This window comes from Nasonia vitripennis, chromosome 3 (genome assembly GCF_009193385.2).
Source record: "Nasonia vitripennis strain AsymCx chromosome 3, Nvit_psr_1.1, whole genome shotgun sequence".
NCBI classification, from domain to species: domain Eukaryota; kingdom Metazoa; phylum Arthropoda; class Insecta; order Hymenoptera; family Pteromalidae; genus Nasonia; species Nasonia vitripennis.
Genome location: NC_045759.1, coordinates 4,794,640 through 4,820,073, shown reverse-complemented (window position 1 = coordinate 4,820,073; position 25,434 = coordinate 4,794,640). Strand labels below are relative to the sequence as shown.

The 25,434-nt window shown below is 40.4% G+C and overlaps 3 protein-coding genes across 5 annotated transcripts; 2 read left to right on the top strand and 1 right to left on the bottom strand.

The window, feature by feature from the left end:
* Positions 1–299: 299 nt before the first annotated feature.
* Positions 300–14,620, top strand: LOC100120294 (lysine-specific demethylase lid). Of its 3 annotated transcripts, none has more exons than XM_008212159.4 (19): positions 300–1,435; positions 3,783–3,999; positions 4,082–4,242; positions 4,315–4,603; positions 4,670–4,869; positions 4,946–5,224; positions 5,307–5,799; positions 5,876–6,003; positions 6,095–6,289; positions 8,456–8,910; positions 8,998–9,262; positions 9,354–10,182; positions 10,266–10,474; positions 10,558–10,782; positions 10,865–10,970; positions 11,285–11,694; positions 11,876–11,996; positions 12,084–12,226; positions 12,757–14,620. In XM_008212159.4, the coding sequence occupies exons 1-19, from the start codon at positions 1,181–1,183 to the stop codon at positions 12,865–12,867; spliced, it is 5,091 nt and encodes a 1,696-aa protein (XP_008210381.1). In that variant the 5' UTR covers positions 300–1,180; the 3' UTR covers positions 12,868–14,620. The 3 variants fall into 3 exon arrangements, with proteins under 3 accessions (XP_008210381.1, XP_001603951.2, XP_008210383.1); XM_001603901.6 differs by having other exon boundaries at positions 10,865–10,994; XM_008212161.4 differs by lacking the exon at positions 300–1,435 and adding an exon at positions 2,470–2,784 and having other exon boundaries at positions 10,865–10,994.
* A 1,192-nt stretch (positions 14,621–15,812) lies between these two features.
* Positions 15,813–22,943, top strand: LOC100120265 (plastin-1). The gene is made up of 4 exons (XM_008212150.3): positions 15,813–16,103; positions 18,087–18,517; positions 18,633–19,860; positions 20,106–22,943. The coding sequence occupies exons 1-4, from the start codon at positions 16,053–16,055 to the stop codon at positions 20,316–20,318; spliced, it is 1,923 nt and encodes a 640-aa protein (XP_008210372.1). The 5' UTR covers positions 15,813–16,052; the 3' UTR covers positions 20,319–22,943.
* LOC100120243 (cysteine-rich with EGF-like domain protein 2) lies at positions 22,935–25,071 on the bottom strand. The gene is made up of 4 exons (XM_031926550.2): positions 24,433–25,071; positions 23,703–24,360; positions 23,527–23,622; positions 22,935–23,449 (listed from the first exon to the last, which is right to left on the bottom strand). Exons 1-4 carry the CDS (start codon positions 24,598–24,600, stop codon positions 23,226–23,228), a joined length of 1,146 nt encoding a protein of 381 aa, XP_031782410.1. The 5' UTR covers positions 24,601–25,071; the 3' UTR covers positions 22,935–23,225.
* Positions 25,072–25,434: the final 363 nt, after the last annotated feature.

Sequence of the window (25,434 nt, the reverse complement as noted above, 5' to 3'; positions counted from 1 at the left end):
CCGCAGCAAAGCCAGGGTGCTCGTGTCTCGCGCAAGTAAAACCTTACCGTCTTCGAAGTGGTCTCTCTCTCTCTCTCTCTCTCGACGCACAACGGAAGGAAGTGCAGCAGCAGCAGCGTGATATGCAAAACCGAAAAGTCGTGCCGTGTGTGTGTACGCGCTCTTTGCGTCCCTGAGCGCTGTGCGTGTGTGGTGAAAAGGAAAAACTCGTGCGCGCTCTCTCTCTCTCTCTTTTTCGTGTGCCGTACGTGGGCGAGCGTCGGTGTGCGTAAATCGCGGCGCAAGTGGCCAAGAGCAGCAGTAGTGTGTATACGCGGCTGTGCGTGCATCGCAAGCGAGCGAGAACAAAAAAAAAGAGAGAGCTGCAGCAGGCAATAGTAGATACTATAGTAGTAGTGCATCCACGGACGACGACGACGACGACGACAACGACGACAACGACAACGGCGGGGGCTGGGTGCAGTCAGTGAAGAAGAGAGTAGAGATGCCTGGACTACTCGTAGCAGCGCCTGTCATCAGAATCGCGACTCCACTTCGTGTTAGACGACGATCCTCGCCGAGTCTCCTGCTACTGCTGCTACTAGCGGTGTAGCGTCTGCCTGTAGAGGCCAGCTTTTATCGTATATAGGTAGCATTAGAGTATACAGCCTGCAGTCTTCTTCCGCGCCCGTGACTGACTGCTCGTCGTTAATGCCGGACTAGAGCGCTCTCTCGCTCTCGCTCTCTTGCTCTCCCCGCCCGGATCAACCTAGCGCCCGCGCTAGCTCGCTCTTCGCAACTCCAGCAGGAAGGAAGGAAACGAGGAATGGCCAATCGATAGGGACGCCTCCGCTAGTCGTACCATTGGAAACTTATATATACTGTAAAAACGGAAGTGTTTCTGTGTGCGAGCGGCGCACTTTGCTTGAATATATTCCCGTGCGTGCGCGCGTATACTACGAGCCGCACCGTGAAAATTGGAAAATCAGCGCCGCGCCAGCGCGTGCATACAGTGTGTGCGAGTGTGGCTGGCATGGCTGCGGCGATGCCGCCGTCATCAGCGTCGCCTCGTTCCTGAGCGCTGTTTGGACAGACGAAAACCCGGAAAAGACAGACGCGGACACGCAGTTGTCGTATATAGTGTCGCGGAGTGTGAAAAAGACAAGTAACTCGCGTTCATTGTTACATAGAAGAGTGAAAGATGGTTTCGAAGCTGCAGCACGGAGGGAACAACAGATACCAGGGCGCCGGCACGTTTACCGAGACTCTCGGGGCCAGCAGACGGGCCACGGACAACAGCAGCATGGGTCAGCGCGAGGACTTTGAGTTCCGCGTGCCGCCCGAGGCTCCGGTGTTCGAGCCCACCAGCGAGGAGTTCCTCGACCCTCTCGGCTACATCGCCAAGATAAGGCCGGTCGCCGAGAAGTCGGGCATCTGCAAAATCAAACCTCCACCCGTGAGTATTTTTGACTTTATTCTCTTTGCTCGCATTTCCGCGTGTGCGAGAGAGCAGGCCCTTTAAAAAAGCACCGCTACGGGCCGTCGTCCCCCACCATATTACTGCGAATTATAATTCGCACGTCCCTGTATCAGCCGTAGGCGTTCTCGCTCATTATTTTTAAAACGCCCTCCTCGGCTTCGTCGAATCGATAATATATGGCGCGCGTAGGATTTTCGTGTGCGGGCTTTTCTTTTTTCAAAATATGGACTGGCGGGCGCGGACGCGATGTTACACTCCCGGCGGAGCGACTCGTCGCGCGGCCATCAACAGCTTGAAGTCGACTTTCGCGGCGTGTGGTGATCCGACTATACACAGAGCGCGGATCCTAGAAACTACTGCGCGTATTTTTTGCACCTGATGTGTAGACCTGATCGCTGTGAACCTAATGCATAGTGCGCGATGGGAGAAGCTAGAAAGCTTCGAAACGGATGGGTGATAGGTCGCGTATGTGGTAGCGCATCGCGGCGCGCGTTATGTAAGGAAAAATGGATGATTCGAAAGGATTCATCCTTTTTCCTCGCGGCTCTGCTCGACGGCGCGCTTATCTTCTACGTACGCGGGCGAGCCTTCCTTCTCGTAGGAGACTTTTCGGCCCGACGATATATGTGCGAGCGGACGTGGATAGGTAGTACCTACGTCGCTCTGCGTCGAACCGTTCTCTCTCTCTCTCTCTCTCTCTCTCTCTCTCTCTCTCTCTCCTCGCTCGCTTGTACTGTCTCTTTGTTCCGTACCTATAGGTATATATACATGGCTGCTGTCGCTGGTGCCGTTCGCTTCCACTGGCATCAGCATCGCGGTACCTGATGGCCGCGTTGTACTCTATACTCTCTCTCTCTCTCTCTCTCTCTCTCTCTCTCTCTCTCTCTCTCTCTCTCTCTCTCTCCTGCTATTCGTCGATTTTCCTCGAGACGGACGCGCTTCCGTTAATTATGTAAGGAGGCGCGAGCAACGACGATGATTCGGACAGGAAGTGTGTAAGGGCGTGTGTATATATTGTACATGTTTCGCGAGTACACGGTAGTCCTCGAGTATAGAGAGAGAGAGACGCCCGATGTATGTGGGTTGGGATGGAGGGACGTCGCGCCCGGACAATGCTGAATGCGAGTTTTGCGCGGAATTGCGCCGCCGAGAGAGAGAGAGAGACGACGTTTTGAAGCCAACCGAGAGAGCAGCGATTTACGAACTTACCCTCCCCCCCTTTCGTGATGTCGATGACGAAATCCCCGACGCTATTTGCACGGCGTACGGGTATTTTTGGATTTATCGTCCACTTACTTCCACCGGAAGGACATGATGGTTTTTTCGTGAGCGTTTTGCTGTGTTTGTTTTCCAATTCTCTGATGAGCTTGTTCTGGTATGGAGAGTTATAGGCAAACTTTGATATCAGGATTGGTTGTTGTTGGGTAGAGGGTACAAGGAAATGTCGATTTTGAATGCCATTTTGCAAAGATTCCGTGACAACTGCCAATCCATATGGACTTGTCCACTTGACAGAAGTCAGACTGATTGATTTGGATGATTAGCATATGTTGGAAGGCATTTTTGTAAGAAAAAATATGTTTGACTTTGAAAGCTGAACAGACAGCTTATTGTGGGCAACAGAGTAAAGTGTATTAACACATTTTCACTTGCTACAGTGGATTCAACTTTGACATACTTACCTACCTGTTGGGAATTGGAAATTTCATGATACTGCACTATTTGCATTCTGCCTTGCATTTTTCATGACTCCTGAAGTAATTTGTGAAAAAAAAATGCATTTGTGTACTGTTAGATCTTTCAGTGTTAAAAGTAAGAATGTAAACTCAAACAATGTTATGGTCAATTGTTCAAGATGGAGACACTTGTTAAAATTTGCACTTTCCTATAAACGGACAAAAAGTTCCAAGTGTAATTCAAAAACTTTCAAGTCTAATCTTTTTTTGACACAAAGAAATGTTTAAATATTATATTCTAGAAAACTATCATCTATTGGTCTTTACATGACTAACAGATACTTAACTTTCTTTAGTCACTATCTATTACCAGAATTGTTGTCATAATAAAGAGTTGGAATTCATGTACAGTAGAAATGAAAAATGACACCTTTTGAAGTTCTACTAAGCTTTTACAATAAAAAATTACATTAGCTGAAAATTGATCTGATAATAGTTACTCTTTAAACGAGTATTCTGTAACTTGATATAAAAAGACATGGTGTTCTTTTACTAACTCCACTATACGCAAATCCACTATTTCAAGAAAAAATTAGAAATACTTTCTCAGACATAGATTATTAACAATGAAATAATATTATTTTTAGAACTGGCAACCACCATTTGCTGTGGATGTGGACAAATTTAAATTTGTTCCAAGGATACAAAGGCTAAATGAATTAGAAGCAAAAACTAGGATTAAGCTTAATTTTTTGGATCAGATAGCAAAGTTTTGGGAGCTGCAGGGATCCTCTTTAAAAATCCCATTAGTAGAGCGTAAAGCACTGGATCTCTATTCACTACACAGAATTGTTACAGATGAAGGTGTGTATATTGTAAATTTAATTCTATTAATTTTTCTTAAATTATTTTTTCTGCTTCTTATATTAAAATTTATTATTTATAGGTGGGATTGAAACAGTGACAAAAGAAAGAAGGTGGGCTAAGGTAGCAAATAAATTAGGCTATCCTTCTGGACGCAGCGTCGGCAGTATTCTTAAAAGTCATTACGAAAGAATTTTATATCCATTTGACGTCTTTAAACAAGGAAAAACTTTAGCAGATATTGTAAGATCTCAATCTATTATTTGACAATTATTTTGCTTCGAATTTCAATAAAAAATTTTACCTTTGTTTTAGAAAATTGAACCAGACAGTGATGCGAATGAAAAGAAGGACAGGGACTACAAACCACATGGAATAATATCACGACAACAAATAAAACCCCCACAAGAAAAGTTTTCTCGGCGATCAAAGCGTTTCTCAGGACAAGATGAGAAACAAAATGGTTGTCAATCGACCATTAAACAGGAAGATTGCAAAGAAGAATTTGACCTTGATTGCAAAGATAACATTAAAGGCAAAAATATTGTTGACACAAAAGATAACATCAAAGGAAAGAATGTTGATTCCAAGGACAATGTTAAGGGTAAATATTGCAAGTCATAAAAAAATATATTAATTTTGAAAAATTGTATGACTCAAAAAATTTCAGGAAAAGGAGCAGCAGAAAGCACGAATGGCATCAAAACTAGAGGTGCAGGAGCTGAAAAAGACAAGGAAAACAGTAAAGAACTTAAGAAATTACAATTTTATGGACCTGGTCCGAAAATGGCTGGCTTCAATACCAAAGAAACAAAGAAACCTGCTTCCAACAAAACTAGAGGCGTTAAACTAGTCTATGAATTCGATCCAGTACGTATAGTTGTTATAAATTTTAATTTATATTTAGACTAATTTAAAGAGTCTTACTATTCATTTGGTTCTTCAGCTTGCTAAATACATCTGCCACAATTGTGGAAAAGGAGATAATGAAGAAAATATGTTACTTTGTGATGGATGTGATGACAGTTATCACACATTCTGTCTGTTACCGCCATTAACGGAAATACCGAAAGGCGATTGGCGATGTCCTAAATGTGTTGCTGAAGAAGTATCTAAGCCAATGGAAGCTTTTGGATTTGAACAAGCTCAAAGAGAGTACACATTGCAACAGTTTGGTGAAATGGCGGATCAGTTTAAGAGCGACTACTTTAACATGCCCGTTCACGTACGTAAAATCGAATACTTTTCATTTCTGAAAAAAATCCATTTTTATTTAACTGACTTAATAAATATGAAATTTTTTTTAGATGGTACCAACTGAATTAGTTGAAAAGGAGTTTTGGAGAATTGTATCATCTATAGATGAAGATGTCACTGTTGAGTATGGAGCTGATTTGCATACTATGGATCATGGGTCTGGCTTCCCAACAAAGACAAGTGTAAACCTTTTTACTTGTGATCAAGAATATGCAGAATCAGCTTGGAATCTAAATAATTTACCAGTATTGCAAGGAAGTGTCCTTGGTCACATCAATGCAGACATCAGTGGAATGAAAGTGCCATGGATGTATGTAGGAATGTGCTTTGCTACGTTTTGTTGGCACAATGAAGATCATTGGAGTTATTCTATCAATTACTTACACTGGGGCGAACCGAAAACATGGTATGGCGTGCCAGGATCCGAGGCTGAGAAGTTTGAAAGATCTATGAAGTCTGCTGCACCTGAACTCTTCCACAGTCAGCCAGATTTGCTCCATCAATTGGTCACCATCATGAATCCTAACATTCTTACAAATGAGGGTATGATCTTATTTCAATCGATTGATTCTATCCACTAGTTAATCGTCATGGTCTCATTAAAAATTTGTTTGAATAGGTGTTCCAGTATTCAGAACCGATCAACATGCTGGGGAATTCGTTGTCACTTTCCCCAGAGCTTATCATGCTGGGTTTAATCAAGGCTACAATTTTGCTGAAGCTGTAAATTTCGCTCCTGCCGACTGGGTAAGTTTTCGATGAAAAAAGGAAAACAATATAATTGATTTAAAAAAAATGAGATAAACTAATTCATCTTTTTCTTTGCCCACTTTAACAGTTACAAATCGGCAGAGATTGTATAGCTCATTATTCGAATCTCAGACGGTTCTGCGTTTTTTCACACGACGAATTGGTTTGCAAAATGTCTTTGGAACCAGACAATTTGGACGTTGGAATCGCCACCGCGACTTATCACGACATGTTAACCATGGTTGAGGACGAGAAGAAGCTAAGGAAAAATCTATTGGAATGGGTAAATACAATCTTTCATTAAAACTGATTCCTTCAAAGATAAAGCTATCATTATAACCAGAGGGAAAAATTTAAATAAAAGACGTGAATTAACTGTTATTTGCTTTCTTCTGGTGATATAGTACTTTTATCTTTGTATGTATTTCTTATTATACTAGCACCATTGATAGAATTCGTAATTGCATGTTTAATAAATTATTTCTCAATAATAACTATTAGAAGAGTAAAATTTCGTTAAACTTTGAAGAGCATGAGCACAGGTAAGAGAGACTAATCGTACATGCTTTAGCAAAATATGTGAAATTCAACTCTTCATAATTCTCATTTGATAAATTACGTAGATCTGCACGAAAATAGAACTAGTTATATAGCTGCACAAACGCGTAATTAGAGAAATAATAGACGCGCTTAATTTTTGATCTTGTTTACTCTGAAAGCCGGCAATTAATATTCATAAACCAACCATTTATAGTCAAATAAACAGTAAAATCAGATTGCCTAGCCGTGTTGCTAGTAAAAATAAATTATGTACGAGCGGAAGCAGGGAATATAGAAAAAAAGAAACTTTTGAAGAGCATAAAAAAAATGTAGGTTGAAAAAAGTTGAGGAAAAAAACCTCGAAAGCCAGTTTCGAGTCGTGTCGTGCAGTAGTCGATGAAAGAGCAATCGAAGTGGAGCGTCAGCAATGAGATTGTATATAGGGGCATGTTTATGCCGTTGCCGCGTGCCGCCGCCGCGGCCGTTGCGATGTGCGAATGTGCGCATGTGTGAGAGCGTTGCACAGTGCGCGAATAATATGCTGAAAAGGTATAGGCCCGCAGCGAGTCGCGAATCCGCGAGTTGCGTGCAGCAACGGCGTCAGTTCTATGCATACACATATATATATGCTGTGGAGATTAGCGTAGATTGGTGTGCAGTGCAGTGCCGTGGTGCGGCCAGAATATCGACTATGTAAATGCATATATGTATACGACGGCACGGCAAGAGCCTCTGCCTCTCTCGCGCGCGCACACACACATGGAACCAAGCGGGAGTCCGTCCACGTGTGTTGCGTGCGTGTGGGCGTGTATAGGTATATATGTGTGTGCATATAATAGCTTAGAGAGTGAATTTATCCGCTTAAGCGCGGGCGCGAGTTCTCCAGGTTACCACAAGCGGGAGACGCGTCGTTGACGGGAACGCAAGCAACAGTCGACTCGTTTTTTTTCGCTCGATCGCCTACTTATTTCTTTGTTTTTCGCATTGGCGCTGCTCGGCGCGAGAGTCGCGAACCGCGCAGTCGGAGATAGAGGCCGATACGAGTCAGATAGCCAACAGGCCGATTCGCAAGACCGGACGATTCCTCAGTGTGCGGTGTGTGGATAACGCGCAGCTTTTATAGAGACCCGGTGCCGCTGTTTTGTGTTCAAAAATACCTCTGCCCGCGTCACGACGTGTAGCAACTCAGTCGTCTCTCTCTCTACTCGCGATATTTCGTCTCGGATCATCGGGGGATTATGTAACTCTTTAGTAGTATATTTCGAGGTTATGTTTCTCAACTAATATAACGCTAGACGCATTTTCTCCTTCTGTGTGGTGCGAATGTCCGACCGGCCAGCTGCTGGAATTTCGATAAATAGTAAGGATTTTGGTGCGCGTTTTGATAGTCTTCGCGATTCTCCGAGTTTCTCCATACGCTCGCCATTTGCGCGGTAATCCGGACACGATAAATCGCGGATTATGATCCCTCGAGAGTATGTGCATGTATAGTGGCAAAATAACATTCGCGCTGTGCGACCACCAAAAGTTTTCGGACTCGATTTAACGGGTTTTTCGTGTGCTGGACAGCCTACTCGAACGCTTCTCGTCGTTTCTATTCATAGCTCGCGCCCGAATATTGTAATTTATATCGTGGATTGGCTCGCTAGACATATTGAATAAATTTCTCCGCTCTCTCTCTCTCTCTCAAACATATGACTACTGGGAATTTTGTGTCGCGAGTTTTCGTTCCGAATTCTACGTGTAAAATGCCGTCTTCTTAACATATTGTGCACAAGGATATGCGATTAGTTGCCAATCTGTGTATCGTTGAGACTCTCTTGAACTCAGTATTGCTGTAGTGGTAGATATAAAAAATTTGATATCGCCATTAAAAACTTGTAACTGATAATCTTTTAATTTTGATCAGGGTGTGACTGAAGCCGAGCGTGAGGCCTTTGAACTTTTGCCTGACGACGAGAGGCAGTGCGAGGCATGTAAGACTACATGTTTCCTGAGTGCAGTGACGTGCTCGTGTCAAAAAACACAGTTGGTCTGCCTAAGGCATTTCAGAGACCTATGCGATTGTGCTCCTGAAAAGCACACTTTGAGATATAGATATACCTTAGACGAACTTCCAATCATGTTGCAAAAGCTCAAATTAAAAGCCGAGTCTTTTGACCCATGGGCTAGCAAGGTTAAGGAGGCTATGGACCCAAAGGGAGAGAAGATCGAGCTTAGCGAACTGAAGGAACTGTTGGATGAAGCAGAGGTTAAAAAGTTTCCAGAGAGCGAGTTATTGACTGCACTGACGACTGCTGTGCAAGATGCTGAAAAGTGCGCCAGTGTTGCAAGGCAGTTATTGAGCAACAAACAAAGAACAAGGTTACTTTTTGTTTCATAGTGCAAACTTCTAAATAAATGGTGGTAATGAGTTTTTTCTAATTATTACATTTCTTCTGTTTCATGTAGAACAAGGCAATCAGTTGACGCTAAATTCAAGCTGACAGTTGAAGAACTAACCTTATTTTATCAAGAAATCACGAATCTTTGTTGTGAACTGAAAGAAGCAGATGGTGTCAAATACATACTAGATCAAGTGCTACAATTTCAGAAAGATGCCCAAGAATTAGAAGCACAACAACAAGCAGATTGCGATATTGAGAAACTTGAAAAATGTATTGAATACGGTGACTCAATTTGCATTGAGCTACCTCAACTTTTCAGATTGAAACAAGTACGTACAAAGTTATTTATTGATTATTATTCCAATTATCATTGGGAATTTGATTTTGACATGTTAGTAATTTTTGTATATTTGCTTGTAGAAACTTCAACAGCTGCAATGGTTAGATGAGGTTAAGTCCCTTCAAGAAGAGCCAAATTCTGTAACTCGGCAAGATTTGAGAAGACTGATTGAAGAAGGCACAAATGTTCCTTCACACACAACTGTTGAAAATGCACTTGCTCAACTTCAAGCTCTCATGATTAGTCTTGATAATTGGGAAGATAAAGCAAAACTGTACCTTCAACCATCTAAAAACAGACAAACCATTGCATCTGTCGAAGAGCTTATTGCTGAAGCAGATAATATTGATGCGTACTTACCAGGATTAAGTAATCTTAAGGATGTATTAAACAAAGCTAAGAATTGGACCAAAACTGTTGAAGATATCCAAGCAAGAGATAATTTTCCATATTATGATACTTTAGATGAGCTTGTCCGTAAAGGAAGGACAATTCCATTACATCTTGATGCTTTGCCGGTCCTCGAATCAACTTTGGCTCAAGCCAAAATATGGAAAGAACGAACCGGTAGAACATTCCTTAGGAAAAATTCCCACTACACATTGATGGAGGCTCTTTCACCTAGAATCGGTGTTGGACTACATGCAATGAAAACTCGTAAAAATAATAAAGGAGAAGAAACCATTGGAGCTGTATATGTTTGCGATACAAAATTAGATGACACTAATGATTCAGCCACGGTTGTGGCAGCCTTTAAATTGGCAGAGCAGAGAGAAATGGAAGCTATGAAAAATTTAAGAGAAAAGAATTTCAACAAAATGCAAGCCGATGATTCCAAGTTCTGCGTTTGTCGTAGACCCAAATTTGGCCAAATGTTGCGTTGTGAACTCTGCAAGGATTGGTTCCACAGTAAGTTATTAAAACTTTGACATAATTTAATTTACATTTTGTTTTAAATAGGATTTTTATATAAAAACAATTTTTCTTTGCAGCAAATTGTGTACCTGTTCCAAGGACTCCATACAAAGGCAAGCAACAAAATTCGCGAGTCTCTAAATTTTTATGTCCTTGCTGTCTGCGATCACGTAGACCACGTCTAGAAACGATTTTATCACTCTTAGTGAGCCTTCAAAAAATCTCTGTCCGTCTACCTGAGGGTGAAGCCTTGCAATGTCTTACAGAACGTGCAATGAACTGGCAGGTTCGTAACAATAACTTTTCCGTTCTATTTGTATATAAGAATGTGCATGTATTAATTTTATAAAATGATTAAATTGAAATTAGGATCGAGCCCGTCAGGCCTTATCAGCTGAAGAAGTATCTAGTGTACTGGCAAAACTCAGTAGTTTATCTCAAAAGTTAACAGAAGCTGCGGCTAGAGAGAAAACCGAGAAAATTATATCTACTGAACTAAAGAAAGCAGCAAACAATCCAGAGCTTCATCAGAGGGTTCAGGCTATTCAGTCTATAAGCGGTGTACATTCTGATGATAGCGTTATAAGCGTTCCCGTAAGTTCTATACATGATGTGTTCTAAATATATTCTACCCATATTTCATGATTATTAATTGGAACTTTTCATACTGTCATAGGATGAGGACGAGAGAGTAGACGATGATGACGACGACGATGACGATGACAGCGATAACGATGTATTAACGATCGATGAGGATGAACCAAATAACGCCTCATTTAATAGTAATGAACATGCATATTCAACAGGTATATTATGCTAAAATTTTTTTTAGATTAAATTGCTACCCTCGTAGAGAATGAATTTTTTTAATAGTAATCATAAAGTACGCTTTTGTCTCAAATGAAGTAGTAGACGCCGTATGTTTTTATTTGGTCGTAGTTTTTATTTTGATTGTTTAATATCGTTTAATCAAAATTCCCAATTTCATTTCTCTCAGTGGTATCTATTAAGATATAAAGAGTTTAAGCATTAATACTACAAATAACACTATATATTCAAGTTTTTTTAAAAACTAAACTAATTAATTTTCTTTTAGCGTCAAAATTCCCTTCGAAATCAGCTACTGGTGATGATAAAGACAAAGCGGTGACATTATCCAGCAGTACCACAACGCGTTTAGAAGAACTAATGATGGAAGGAGACCTTTTGGAAGTTGCATTGGATGAAACTGAACACATTTGGCGAATTCTCAGCCAAACTTGCACTTCCTCGAAAAGTGTGCGTAAATATGCACCATTAGACCAGTCAGCCACTGCTAGTGAGTCGAAGGAAGTTAAAAAGACACCACAGTCGAGAGGCCGTAAACGAAAGTCTGATGAAGTCGAAATGATGAAAAAGTTTGGACGACAGAGAATAGATGATAAACCTGCCGTTAAGCGTAAAGGATTAAATAAAGACCCAAAACCGTCTACAGCTACAACTCCAGTAAAGCGTGGCCCACGCAAGGTACGTTTTTAGCAATGAACCGTAATAACAAGAGTACCTTGAATAAAAACATTTAAAAAAATTGTAGTATCAGTGAAAGTACAGTAGTTTTTATTCAAGTTGTGTTCTCCTGTACATTATAAAATCTTCAATAGAACCACTATTAGTCCAATTTCAGTTATATTTTTGTTCCTCCTTATAGGTTAAACGAAAAGATAGTGATGAAGGTCCCAAAAGAAGAACTGGAAATCGGAAAAAGACTAAACAAGATACATCTGATGAGGAAGAAGATTGCGCAGCTTCCGAATGCTTAAGACCAAATGGTAATTTTAGACAATTTTAAATCTAGTTTATTTTAAATATACGTAATGGCAATCAATACATTTTTGTTTTTTTTTTTCTGTTTCTAGGACGAGAAGTAGACTGGGTTCAATGTGATGGCGGGTGCAATGGATGGTTCCATATGCATTGTGTCGGTCTAGATCGAACGGAACTTGCTGAAGAAGATGATTATATTTGCAGTAATTGTAATGACGGAGATGTAAACTCATCGGTAGGAAACGATAAGTGACAATACTTAGATTTAAAACTGCATTTTTTGTTGTCTGAGTAAAGTTGCTTTTGGTCTTTGAAAAAAGCGCGTGCCACGCACGTCGTAAATTGCACGCAACCCAGGCATGCCTCATTGTCAAAATTATCAAAAAACGAAAAAATGGAATGAGCAAATACGGTTGCCGACCAGATTATTTTTTAATTTTGGATTGAATGTTTATGATTTTTTTTTCGTTAAGAAAATCATCAAAATTTGTATGGCTTTCCACCACATTCTAATCCCATAAAAATGAAGAAGACTCTATTTGTCATAAGACTGAGAGAGCCAGGAAATTGGAAGCGGAAGATTTGAATATTTGGAGGTTCACTTTAAAAAAAGGTGCAATCGATTAACGGCTGATAAATAAAAGCTGTTACGGTTTCTATGGGATTGGAAGTAAATATGCACATAGATGTACATAGTTGAGATAGAATTTATTTAGAGCAGGATGTGTCAGTAAGTGTTGGATGCACATGTTTACCCTTTCTCAGAGTCAACAGGATTACTACTCATTGCACTCGCCGCATGCCGAGCTCTCTGACGAAGAAGACGATATGGAAGAGAATGTACAAGAGACAGTTAGCCTCATTAGAATATATTAATCGGCTGCATCGGCTTGTCAAGGAGAAAACAATACCACCTGGCAATCAATTGCTGCAAATATCTTTACACATGCTGATAATATACCTGAAATATAGTGTAAACATAAGTAAACACTAATGTAATTATTCAAATTTGTACACATGAAAAAGTATATGGAGTAAAATATAAGAAGTTGCTGGTTGATCTACGGTTAGTTCCGATAAAAAAAACCTGTTTTTAAGCTAAGTACATAAAAACGGCGTTACCATCGATTCTGAAAGTCGTTACAAAAGCTAGCAGCGTTATAGTAATGTTTTAAATACAGAGATCATAGATAACAGTATACATTTCAACATCAAGTTTCTTAAACGATCATGTCAAGAAAAAAGGGTCATTTTAAGATATTACAATCGAAGCGTATTACGAGTCGCTGTTTCCAAAAGTTTTCAAACTTTATACTTATTACCGTTGAAACTCGTGGAAAGGCGATGAAACTACGGTTCTATTGTAATCATGTCACATAATTCAAATAATTATATTTTTGTAAAAAAGGCGAAAATGATGAGCAAGAAAAAAATAATTTAGAAAATTATTGCTACCATATAACAGAATTTATTCTATCAAGTTTTTAAGTCATCAGTAAATGTGAATCACCCATAATAATTAGTTCTTCCCTTGAACAGTGATTATTTATAAAAAATTTATTTTATACTCCACAGAGTTGCGCTTATTTTATTTGTGTAAAAATGTTGCTAAAATTTTTTATATTGCCTAAAAGAAAGTATTTTCTACCTACAAGGAACATTATTTCTTTTTTTTTCATCATGCGTTTAAAATTACATATCGTAAATTACTATTTTGGGTATGCGTTCGCTTATTATTGAAAATATTGTATTTTTATGACCAAAGGAGTTGCCATCTCCCAAGTGTTTTACGTATCAAAACTGTTTGAACAATCTTCGTCTATTATTTGAAAATATTTTTTCTTTGTTTCTCGAAAGCAATGGTTGTTATCCATTCTTTTTGCATCTGTAAACTGTCTGAATAAATAAAATTCCTTCTCTATTTTGTCGGGTAAAGTTGAGCTTTAATTTTATACATACGTTTGTAGAATTCCGATCAAAAAACTGTAAGATTGCTAATAATGATTTATCGATATCACGCAATTGTAATTAGCGCAAATAAAGAGTGCATTTTGTTTCCTTGACAATGAACCTGCGTATAATTTGCGAGCATTCAATCTCGCGAACGATACATAGGACAACATCGTAAAATCCATTTTTAAATGCAGAAATAACCACTAATTGTACGCATACAAACAATTATTATATGTTGATGATTGATACATGCAGGCGCACTTACAGGTATGCACGCATACATGTTACCAGTTTTGGTGATGTATGCGCAGTGACTATTTTACGATGCGATTTAGAAGCGAGATTGATTTGATGCGCATACAACTTCATTGCATGCATAACTTTTACGCAGTATATTACGTATGCGCAATTATTTGTATGCACTTCAAAAGAATCTCAAATATATAAATATATAATATAAGCGAGATATCGATATTTGTATTTGGATATAAATAATAAGAATGAGGAAAGAAAGATGATAGATATTATTATATTATTATTATTATCAATAATATTATTTTTTATTATACTGTACGTATAGCTGTATAGAGAAGCAAACACTATGAACAGATTATTACATTATCGTAGAAATTGTGATTTCAGAAAGAATTGTAATAATAAATATTACCTGTCAAAATTAGCGTCTATTCTCTTTTCAGCGTTTACCCAATATGCCCTAATAATGATTGTCAGTGTGAGCCGTATATACCTGTTATTGTCGACACGTAAGCGAAATAATCCGTGCGATATGATTTAATTGAAATTAGTATTTCATTGTTACGTATATGTTTATTGCTAGAAAAAAATCTCTATACATTCCTGACTGATAAAACTGATAATCTATATATGTGCGTAATACAAAATTCGAGATTTCCATGGAAATCCGCATAGCAGTACATGATGATTCAGCATTGGTAAAGACGATGAATCATCCGTATTATAGTTTCGAAGGTGAAAAATCAAGTTTATGAATCGCGGCATTTATTGCACTCTTACATAAATGAAACCGTTGTCTTTTCCCTCTTTCAAAACTTTATTCAGTTTGTTTATTGTTTTTCTCAACCACTGTATGCATAAAAGTAAAATGTATCGTAGTATTTTTATCACACGGTGACTGTAAAAGCTCTAGCTGATAATTGCCTACGTATTTTTTTTTTTTTATAGATAAGTATGTGCTCGTTACGCAATTCATCCGATTTCACTCTCAAAAAAGAGGTATTTTCAAAAAGATAGAGACTAAAATTCGCGAGGAATGCATAATTATCACCGAACAAAAAATCCTTTACCGTCGCATTTAGTGTAATTAAAGGAATGCCTGTACACGTCAAGGATGAAATTCGACATATATTTGCTGTAAAAGCCTTTTATCTTTTCACTGTTATATAAAGTATTCCCCTTATCGCTTATTTTTCGATACAGTTCGAGTGTAAAACAACCTCCGGTAGATTATTCCGATCGATAATATACACAACTCGCGCATTCGTGAAATAAAGCTCCAAGGTTGCAGCGACAAATCCTCAGGACACAATTCAATCTATCTGTCCAACAGCAAACAGATCAATATAAGTGTACACATAAAGAGTCGAGGCTCGTCGGCACACATCAGGGGCCGGAAAATTGGGCCTTCCAAAAGCTGCGATAGTAGCGCGCTCAGGTATTCTACTTCTACCCGCTGATGGATAATATAACGGGGGGGCGTAAGATACGTGGCGCGCGAGAGAAGGATAAGGATATATACACACAGTATATAGAATATATCGTCGTCGCGAGTTTGGAGAGTAGAGGGGCGTCATTAGGCGCGCGCGCGCGCACATATCTCCCCGTGTCCGCGCAGCGCAGCAGTCGTCCAGTGCAGCTCAGAGCAGCCAGTGCGTTGTCTCTCGTCGAAAGAGAGGAAGGGAGCGTGTGTGTGTTACAGTTTCTCTCTCTCTCTCTCTCTCTCCTTCTCTCTCTTTCCCTGTTGTGCGTCCGCGAGTGAACTATACTCTGCGTACAGCAGCCGCAGCGGCAGTCGTAGTTCGGAGCTGTGTAAGGACGCGCGCGATAGCAGCAGCAGCAGCAGCAGCAACATGGCCACCGCGATCGACGACCGGCAGGAGCTCCTCGAGCGCTTCCAGGCGGTGAGTCCTTTAATTTTTTCCTCCCCCACTAGTCTCTCTGTCCCATACTCGAGGCCTTAGCTGTTGTACGGCATACTAGTCGGGGAAGAGGGCTTTTTTTCAACGTTTATTCGCCCCGCGAACGCCACCGATCGAAGGATGATGCACACGCCCACGCGAACTGCTCTCACACTCGCTCTCTCTCTCTCTCTCTCTGTATGTGTATATATCGGTGTATACAGAGACTATAGCTGCATGCCTACTTCCGAATCCTGCGCGGCGCGACATATTCACGCGGCTGATCTCTCTCTCTCTCTCTCTCGCACGGTGGAATCCACGCGTGCGGTGTATAGATAGAGAGAGAGAGAGAGAGCGCGTTTATACGTTCTATAGTCCCCGCGGACTTTCCTTTTTTCCAAAGCGCTCTTGACTCGTAATCTTGGTATGCGCGCGCGCGCGGCTCGAAATGAGTAATCGTTCTTCGTGCAACAGAGACGGAGAGATAGAGAAACGCACGAGGTGCGCGTATACGTATACGCGTGTACGCCTCGGTGTGCGTAATGTGTATTAGAGAGATGTGTCAAGCGAATGCGACGCGGATCATTAGACAACATCGGCTCTCGTTCAATACTCACTCACACGTCATACTCACTTTGTTGTTTGGCAAAAAGTATACACACGAGCTTTGTTTTGTCACTACTTCGGACACAATAACGAAACTGCGGTGAATCAAGCTCCGAGCGGAGGATGTATCCGCGTACGAAAGACAAAAAGCTATTATTCACGATCGTCAGCGGCGATTAATTCAGGAATAATCGGAGCTTTGATTTGCTCTCTCATCCGCGCGCGTTTTTTTACTCAGATAAAACGAGCTCATGCCTCGTCGTCGCCTTGCAGCCCCGGCGGCGCACCTACATACACGCGTAATCTCTCGCGACTGATAAAGAGAGAGAGAGAGAGAGAGAGAGAGAGAGAGAGAGAGAGAGAGAGACACGGGACTCTATATCTCGAGAGTGTACAATATTTGTTCGATCGAAGTAGAGAAAAACCCACCCGTGATTCGATGTCGTCTAACAGGGCCGTTACGTAATGCTCGCGAATCGAATGTACCTAAGTTAATACAGTTTATTGGATAAATAACCGAAGCCTTAAGATTCTTCTTATACCCACACTTCAGTTGGAGAGAGAGAGAGAGACACGGATCTATAGATAGAGATAACGTCGCGTGTGCGCCCACCCACATATGCGCTAGGACCTCCTCGTGCGCGGCGCGAGGCCAACGCCTCCTGCAGCGCGGCTCTTTTTTTTCTGTTTACTTTGCGCGTTCTCTCGCTCTGTCTCTTCTTTTTCGGAGAAGCTCGAGCTCATAGCTCGTACATGTGTGTATTTATATACGCGTGTGCGGACTTTGTACTTGTTTCTCTCTATCTTGACTTTTCTATTATTTTACGGCCGTGTCGTGAGCTGACATCATCTGGAAATCAATTCTAGATTCTTCGAAGAAATCAAAACACCGAACTTTCCTAACACACACACACACACACACATCGCTTGACGGAAATGACATTCCGCGGTGAAAGCTGCTTTTTCGTAACTTTTCACACCGGCGCCACTAAAAATAGACACGTCGTTATGTATGGGCGCATACTATTTTTTTACGATAAAATATTCATTAGAAGATGTCTACACGAGCGTCGACTAATCGTCTCGAGGGAGTATAAGGTGTAGCGATGATTTAGAGGTCTAGGTTGCGCTTCTCTATTGATCAATGAAGCCGATTAACGGCCGCGGCGAGAGCGATATAGGTGTACGCAGTGTCTCATTGCCGATGATGAGTCAATGTGCGCATCGAGTGAGTCAAGGCGAAAATCCGACCGCGTGTAAATATTCACACACCATGATTCACGAGGATGCGCTAGTTAATAGTCAGGACGAGAGAGTCCATACCTAGATCCAAATAGGTATACAACGTACTCACTTGTGTTTGTATTTTCTTTGCCGTAGATCGACGAGAACGGCGACGGGTTCATCGACCTGGCGGAGCTGCGCAACGCCCTGGACCAGTGCGGCTTCAAGATGCCAGGATACAAGGTGCGCAGGATGATCGAGGAGTACGACGACAAGCGCCGGCCTCAGGAGAAGGGACGTCTGAGCTTCGAGGAGTTCGAGAAGCTGTGCCAAGAACTGAGAGCCAGCGAGCCGAGTTCGACCTTCAAGCAGGTCGTTTCGAAAAAGGAGAACCTCGAGAGGCTTGGAGGCACGTCGGCTGCGTCGAGCGAAGGAACGACCCACTCGGTCAGGCACGAGGAACAGCTCGCCTTCAGCGACTGGATAAACACGAATTTGGGACACGATAAGGACCTCAAGCATCTGCTGCCCATCGATGCCGAGGGGAAAACTTTGTACGACAAGGTCAAGGACGGAATCCTTCTCTGGTTAGTTTGCGATTGATTGTATAACTATACGTATGCGAGAGAGATTCTCAGTCGTGTGCCTCGAGATGAAAGGGTATTGAATGCTAATAACGATTTTTTTTTATTTTCCACGCAGTAAAATCATCAACCACTCGTGTCCAGACACGATCGACGAGCGCACGATCAACAAGAAGAACCTGACCCTCTACAGAATGCACGAGAACCTGACGCTGGCCCTCTCCTCTTCCCAGTCGATCGGGTGCAACATCGTCAACATCGACGCTCACGACCTGACCAAAGGCTCGCCTCACCTGGTCCTCGGACTGCTCTGGCAGATCATCCGTATCGGTCTCTTTAACCAAATCACTCTCGAGAACTGTCCAGGCCTGGCGCGACTGCTGCAGGACGGCGAACGCATCGAGGATCTCCTGCGACTCTCACCAGAGGAGATCCTGCTACGTTGGGTGAACCATCACCTCGAGAACGCCGGCATCGGCAGGCGATGCAACAACTTCTACTCCGACATCACCGACTCCGAGATTTACTCGCACCTCATCCACCAGATCGCTCCCAAAGAGGCTGGTGTCAGCCTCGAAGCTCTCATGGAGTCGAACCACCTCAACCGGGCTGAGATCATGCTGCAGCAGGCTGCCAAGATCGATTGCCGTAGCTTCGTCACGGCCAGCGACGTCGTCAACGGCATCCACAAGCTCAATCTCGCCTTCGTCGCCAACATGTTCAATAAGTACCCGGGACTCGACAAGCTCGAGGACGACAGTATCGAGGGCCTCGAAACCATCGAGGAGAGTCGCGAGGAGAAGACCTACCGTAACTGGATGAACTCGATGGGCGTCACGCCCTATGTCAATTGGCTCTACTCCGACCTCGCCGATGGCCTCATCTTTTTCCAGCTCTACGACATCATCAAGCCTGGTACGGTCAACTGGAACAAGGTGCACAAAAAGTTCTCCAAGCTGCGCAAGTTTATGGAGAAACTGGAAAACTGCAACTACGTTGTCGAGCTTGGCAAACAGATGAACTTTTCGCTGGTCGGAATCGCTGGCCAGGACATCAACGACGGCACTGTCACCCTCACGCTCGCACTCATTTGGCAACTTATGCGATCTTACACGCTCTCTATTTTGAGCTCTCTCACTGGCAGGCCCGGTACTGCTGTCGTTGAGAAGGAAATCGTACAGTGGGTAAACTCGAAGCTCCAGGCAGCTGGTAAAACTTCCTCCATCAAGAGCTTCCAGGACTACACGATCTCCAACAGCAAAGTCATTCTCGACCTCATTGACTCGATCAAACCGGGATCGGTCAACTACGATCTAGTAAAGGAAGCAGGCAACGATCAGCCTGAGGTAAGCACTCTTCACTATCATTATACGTCATATTTTTTTAAATGAGAGTAATGACTTTCCGGATTAAAAAGGCTTTTAATTTGATGCATTTCATAATCGGAATACTTGAATCAATTTCTCAAATTAAATTCATTTGGCGATGATACTTATACGACATTATGCAATTGAGTTCGTCATTACAATGCGTAAGGTTTATCTCGTTGCGAAATCACGCGCGCATGTTCTCAGTACAGTCGTTATTGCAGGAAAAGTTGGACAATGCAAAGTATGCGCTATCCTTGGCCAGAAAATGCGGAGCCCGCGTTTATGCGCTGCCCGAAGACATCACCGAGGTTAAACAGAAGATGGTCATGACGGTGTTCGCTTGTCTCATGGCGACAGATTACGTGCCGAGCAGGGATGCGAACAATCAGAATAATGACCTCATTGCAACTAGCGAGAATAACGGCCAATCATAAGCGAGAGAGCATTGACGCTCTCCTTTCCTTCTAATGCCCGATTGTTTTTTATGTAAATATATATGAGTGAATATATTTTTATCTATATTCATTCGTGTGTGTGCGTGTACGCGCGTCTGTATGCAATGATGCATATATATATATATACATATATATATAATATTATGTACACATTCGACATGTTTCGCCGGCCTTTTTGCCACTCGAACGTAGTCATAATGAACTAAAATGTGCTCTACACCTAGCGTAAAATTACGATTCCGTAGCACTATTGATTTTTTAATATCTGCAGATATTTTACGTGCTTATTTAAAAACTGTACGTATCTACGTACACGCGACGTTTTCCATTGCAAATACAACAGTCTTAAATTGCAACTTGGCATTTCCGGGAAAGTAAAACTGACATTACCAGTTTTCGACTTTTTACTCGAATTTACAATATTTTTATGTTGAGACTACGTGCGAGTTAACAGATCATTTGCTATAAATACGTAAAAAAATAACTGTGCAAGTGATACACTGTTTTTGGACTGTTTTATTTGAGATGAAAAGCGTCATATATATGTACATTATTTTTGTTTGTTACTTTATTGCTAAGTTGCAATATCACATCTTTTTTTTTATAGTTAAGTATAGGTACTATTACTTCAAAAGTCATAGTAGATAAAAGTAATTAAAAAAATGAGTATACAATCATGCAATATTATAAATTATTCAAATATCTTTCTATATTTGGATTTTTTTTGTTGTTAATTTTGAAGATTTTTTTTAGGTTTTATATATACAAAAGGAAAATGAAATTTGAAATAGCAATAGCGCTTCATTTGCCTACATACTTGAAACGAAAAATCAAACAAAAATATAGCCTAAATAACTAGCTATTTATTTTATCTTAGGTTGAATTTTTGTATTTTGCGGATCAAATTTTCAAGTGTACAAACAAAGGAAAAGTAAGAAAGTGGATATTGCAGTAGTCCGAAAGTAATTAAGACATTTAAATGCGAGACTTGTACTATTATGAGCGAAGATGGCCTTCCTTCTTTGCATTTTGATACAATCACTATGTGCAATAATATAAAAAATCACGAAAGATCATGATAATGCTTATATGAGTAGCTTTTGCAGCATTCTCGTGGTTTATGGAAACGTCGATTTATATATGAATAAAAATGCGTAAACTTTCTACATTTATAAATATATACATACATAATATAACTATAACGTTTATTATATAATTAACGTATCTAATATATTAGACAAAAATCATTCAAATGCAAAATCTCTTATTTATGCTTCACATTGGAGCCATGCCAATGAAAATTATGATATTCAATAGCGCATGTAATGGATAAGGTTTGAAATGTAGTACTTTAAATATTGCCATAGTTCATGATCCGTACAAATTTTTAGGCGCACAAACTTTATTTATATACTTTGTTTTTTTTTCATGGTTTACCCGTGCTCGGATCTTGAAAAATTTTCCAACTATAAATAAATTTTTCTCGAAAAACTTAAGTAGAATCAAAATGTAAAATATTCTCAAATACGTAGATTAGTAAAGGAAAAAAGTTGACTTGCGTTTCCTAAGGATCATTCACCGTAGTTAAAAAAAACGGTAAAAACGACTGAAAATGTAGAATAACAAAAATAAAGTGTAAATTCGATTAAAAGTTTTAGTAAGTTACGAATCCAATTCATATTTGAAGGAAGTAAGTGACATTCTGTTACTTAAAATTTTTTGAATTTTGTGCTCAATAACATTTTTATCGAATTGAACTTGTGGCATAATTATTCTACTGTTTACAGTTAGTTTATTTGTGAACAAAGGCCGGCTGACTTTTTGGGTCAGAATATAGGTAGAATCGAATTGAATAGTAACTGCTACGATTTATACATTTTTTAGATGAATAAAATGTTTTATACATTCTATTAGAAATTCATGTAATCATATAGGGGAAACAAATTTTTAAAAATAATATATTTCTATTGATCTATTGATGAAGTATCCATGTGAGCGTATATTATGATTTTGTTGTAACATCTTAAATAAGCTTAAGACCATTTCCAGTATATTACGAAAAATTACCTTCTTTACAAAGGTTACTATTTTACTATCATATAAAATTAAACTGCAGGCTCCATAAATGTAAGCATTTTAAAACGCATAAATAGTAACATCAAATTCGGAGAAGGTACAAAGAGTTCTCTCATCCTTTTTATAAACCCCATGAGCATAATAAGAGCACTCGTCCTAATGAATAGATTTCCTACGAAGCTATTTACAGATAATAAAGTTTGTAAAAAATGGGTAGTGATTTTTACAAAGTTTGTATACATCCGCGATCACCAACGATTATAGAATATGTTCACCTCGATTGAATAATTAGAATTGGAATGGGTATGAAAGTTTAATCTTTTATATCAACACTAATATACATATATTTTTAAAAGAATACGAATGTAACTACTCAGTAAAATTGTACTACTATCATCGAATGCAGTCTTCTTTTGTAAATGATTTTACGCATGCATGTAAAATTACAAAAAAAAAAAAATTAACGTGCATTTATTGTATAACGTAGCACAGTGGGGTGTGCAAATAAACAAAGGTGAATAGAGTTAATTAATGTGTTTTATTAAATATTATTTTGGATGACGTAGATCGGATGTATCATACACACTATAATAGCAGATTTACCGAAGTAATAAGAAAATCATTCGATATCTCTGTACTTCCATATGACGGTTATTCATTATTCAAAATTGTGAATAAAATTTGGTTTTTACAAGTATATAAAATGTACAAATAATACTGATTTTACAAGGAATACTGGAATGATATTCAAATATTTTCCCACTTTTTGTTTTGGTTGTACTCTTATTTATTTATTGATTTGTAAAGTAGTTACGAAAGTTTGTCTATTATACCTATATTTGGCATCGTGTCTTGAATGCCACTGTGGGCAATCAAGTATTCAGAAACAGATATGTAAATAGCAACACAGAGACCAATTACACTTGCTGCATAAACATTGCGCTGTAGAATGATACTTGTGGCCACTGCAAGACCCAAGTATGTTAAATAGCGAGTCCAATTCTCATAAGTCTTTCGCCCAAGTATATCGGAATCTAAAAATGCATTAATAAAATTAATTGTATGTAATTAAAAGGAACACAGTAATATTTTGATGTTTTAGGATACCTACTGACACATATGCTGCCTTTTTTATTGTAACCTTCAGCACATACATTGCACATGTCAGGTCCATCACCAGAGCAGCCATCACAAGCTTTGTCACAGGCTGGAATGAAAATTGATATTTAATAATTCAACAATTCAGATACAGTTGTTTAAATTCTTATGCTTTTATATTTAAATTACCTATGCAGGAGAAATTTCCTTCGTTGTTAACACAGAAGTGATTATCTGGGCAGCTATTTTCTCTCTCGAGGCATTCATCTATATCATGACAGCCTTTGCCATCAATTTTCTTCCATCCTGGATTGCACTCATGGCAATCTCTGGGTCCTCCACCCGTACACAGGCCTTTGCATGCCTTGTGACACGGCGAACAAAGCAATTTCTTCTCATCCTTGAATGATTGATAAAATCCTGCTGCACAGTCAAAGCAAAGTTCTCCAGAGTAACCTTTGTCGCATGTGCATTTGCCATTTCCTTTCCTAGTGCCAGACCCCTTACACTTTCCATTGCTATTGCAAACATTGTCTGGATAGCCAGGGCATTTATCACAATTTGGTCCATATTGATCCTTTGGGCAGCATCTCTCTGCCTTCTCTATACACAAAAAGCTGTACAAATCTGGATGGCTGTCCTGCCTCTTGAACCACCATTCCTCTACGAAACTCTCCAAGTCTTCCGCAAGCGAATGGCATTGAGTTTGAGCATAGTCAAGGTCTTTGCACAATCCTTCCTGGATCTCGATCAGTCTCACTTCGCTTGTCTTGTAAGATCCAAGCTTATCTTCCTCCCATGCACTGTCTCCGCCCTCGAATTTTCCTCTGCTCGTCTTCTCGATGCCCTAAAAGCATCAAATTATTGAAGTAACTCCTACTGCTATCTACCTCATTCCACAATAATCGTGCATACTCACTTTTTTAAAGCTCTCAACAAGTACTTTGCAGGAAGCGCAAGGTGGAAGTTGCATGTTCTTTGCCTCCTCGCTATTCCTCTTCTTAGCAGTTTTGTCACTGCTAGTGCTCACCGTAAAACATAGTAGCAGTAGTACAACAGCATTGGCGGCTGCATGAATAATTTTCATAATTCCTCCCTTTCAAAGGATCAGCTAAGTAAACTAGTTTCGGAGTCGAAGTAATGGGCGTTTCTGTGAAAGACTAATGGCACCGAGTGTCCACTATACTTTCACAAATTATCACTGGCCACCGAATCGACAATCGTCTTGCAAGAGTCCACTGTGCAGAAAAAAACACTGGCTACTGTGTCTGCACTTCTTATCAAAACACTCGAACGTCCTTTTATTGTTACGGTTGATTGTCGAGCGCCGACGTTGGGGTGAGGTTCGAAAAGCCTCGGATGAAATCAGTCCGATTGTCGGGAAAGCTCCGTGCTCGCTTTGTCAGTGGCATGGGCGCGTATACTACGGGAAATTCAAAGGGGCCCGAAAATCGCGAGGAAATCCAGCCAATGACGGTGTGCCACTTTGCCGGCGCTAAGAAACACACGCATAATATTCTGCATGTAAGTTATACAGTGGCGCTCGCAGATGCAGGGGCGATTAGATTCTTCAGCTCCACAGCGTGGCGCTGGCGAAGCAAACAATAATAATAAGTATAGTAGCGTATACTTACTCGCTGGTTCCGTCAGCTGTTGTGTGTGCTCTCCGATTGGTCGGAATCGCTCGCGATGACGCTGAGATGAATGGAACGGCTAATCAGCGTCGTTTTGGAGCAATGATTTTTCTCCCGAATTCGGCTTCTCATTCGTTCCTTAAATCATCAAATAAGCGGTAAAAAGTCATTAGATGAAGTTATCCAGTCTGGAAAGTACAAAATCCGTAAATCGAGTCTCAAAAGCTAATTGCACAGGTTATGTCCCGAGGGCATTCCCCCTCTCCGAGGCCGTAGACTTGTCCAAG

Coding starts and splice junctions, on each gene's coding strand:
- LOC100120265 (XM_008212150.3), top strand. CDS start 16,053: ATGGCCACCGCGATCGACGACCGGCAGGAGCTCCTCGAGCGCTTCCAG. Junction 16,104..18,086: donor TCCTCGAGCGCTTCCAGGCG/GTGAGTCCTTTA, acceptor TCTTTGCCGTAG/ATCGACGAGAACGGCGACGG. Junction 18,518..18,632: donor AAGGACGGAATCCTTCTCTG/GTTAGTTTGCGA, acceptor TTTTCCACGCAG/TAAAATCATCAACCACTCGT.
- LOC100120294 (XM_001603901.6), top strand. CDS start 1,181: ATGGTTTCGAAGCTGCAGCACGGAGGGAACAACAGATACCAGGGCGCC. Junction 10,475..10,557: donor AACGTGCAATGAACTGGCAG/GTTCGTAACAAT, acceptor AATTGAAATTAG/GATCGAGCCCGTCAGGCCTT. Junction 10,783..10,864: donor ATAGCGTTATAAGCGTTCCC/GTAAGTTCTATA, acceptor ATACTGTCATAG/GATGAGGACGAGAGAGTAGA.
- LOC100120243 (XM_031926550.2), bottom strand. CDS start 24,600: ATGAAAATTATTCATGCAGCCGCCAATGCTGTTGTACTACTGCTACTA. Junction 23,623..23,702: donor AGGAAATTTCTCCTGCATAG/GTAATTTAAATA, acceptor TTTTCATTCCAG/CCTGTGACAAAGCTTGTGAT. Junction 23,450..23,526: donor AAAAGGCAGCATATGTGTCA/GTAGGTATCCTA, acceptor ATGCATTTTTAG/ATTCCGATATACTTGGGCGA.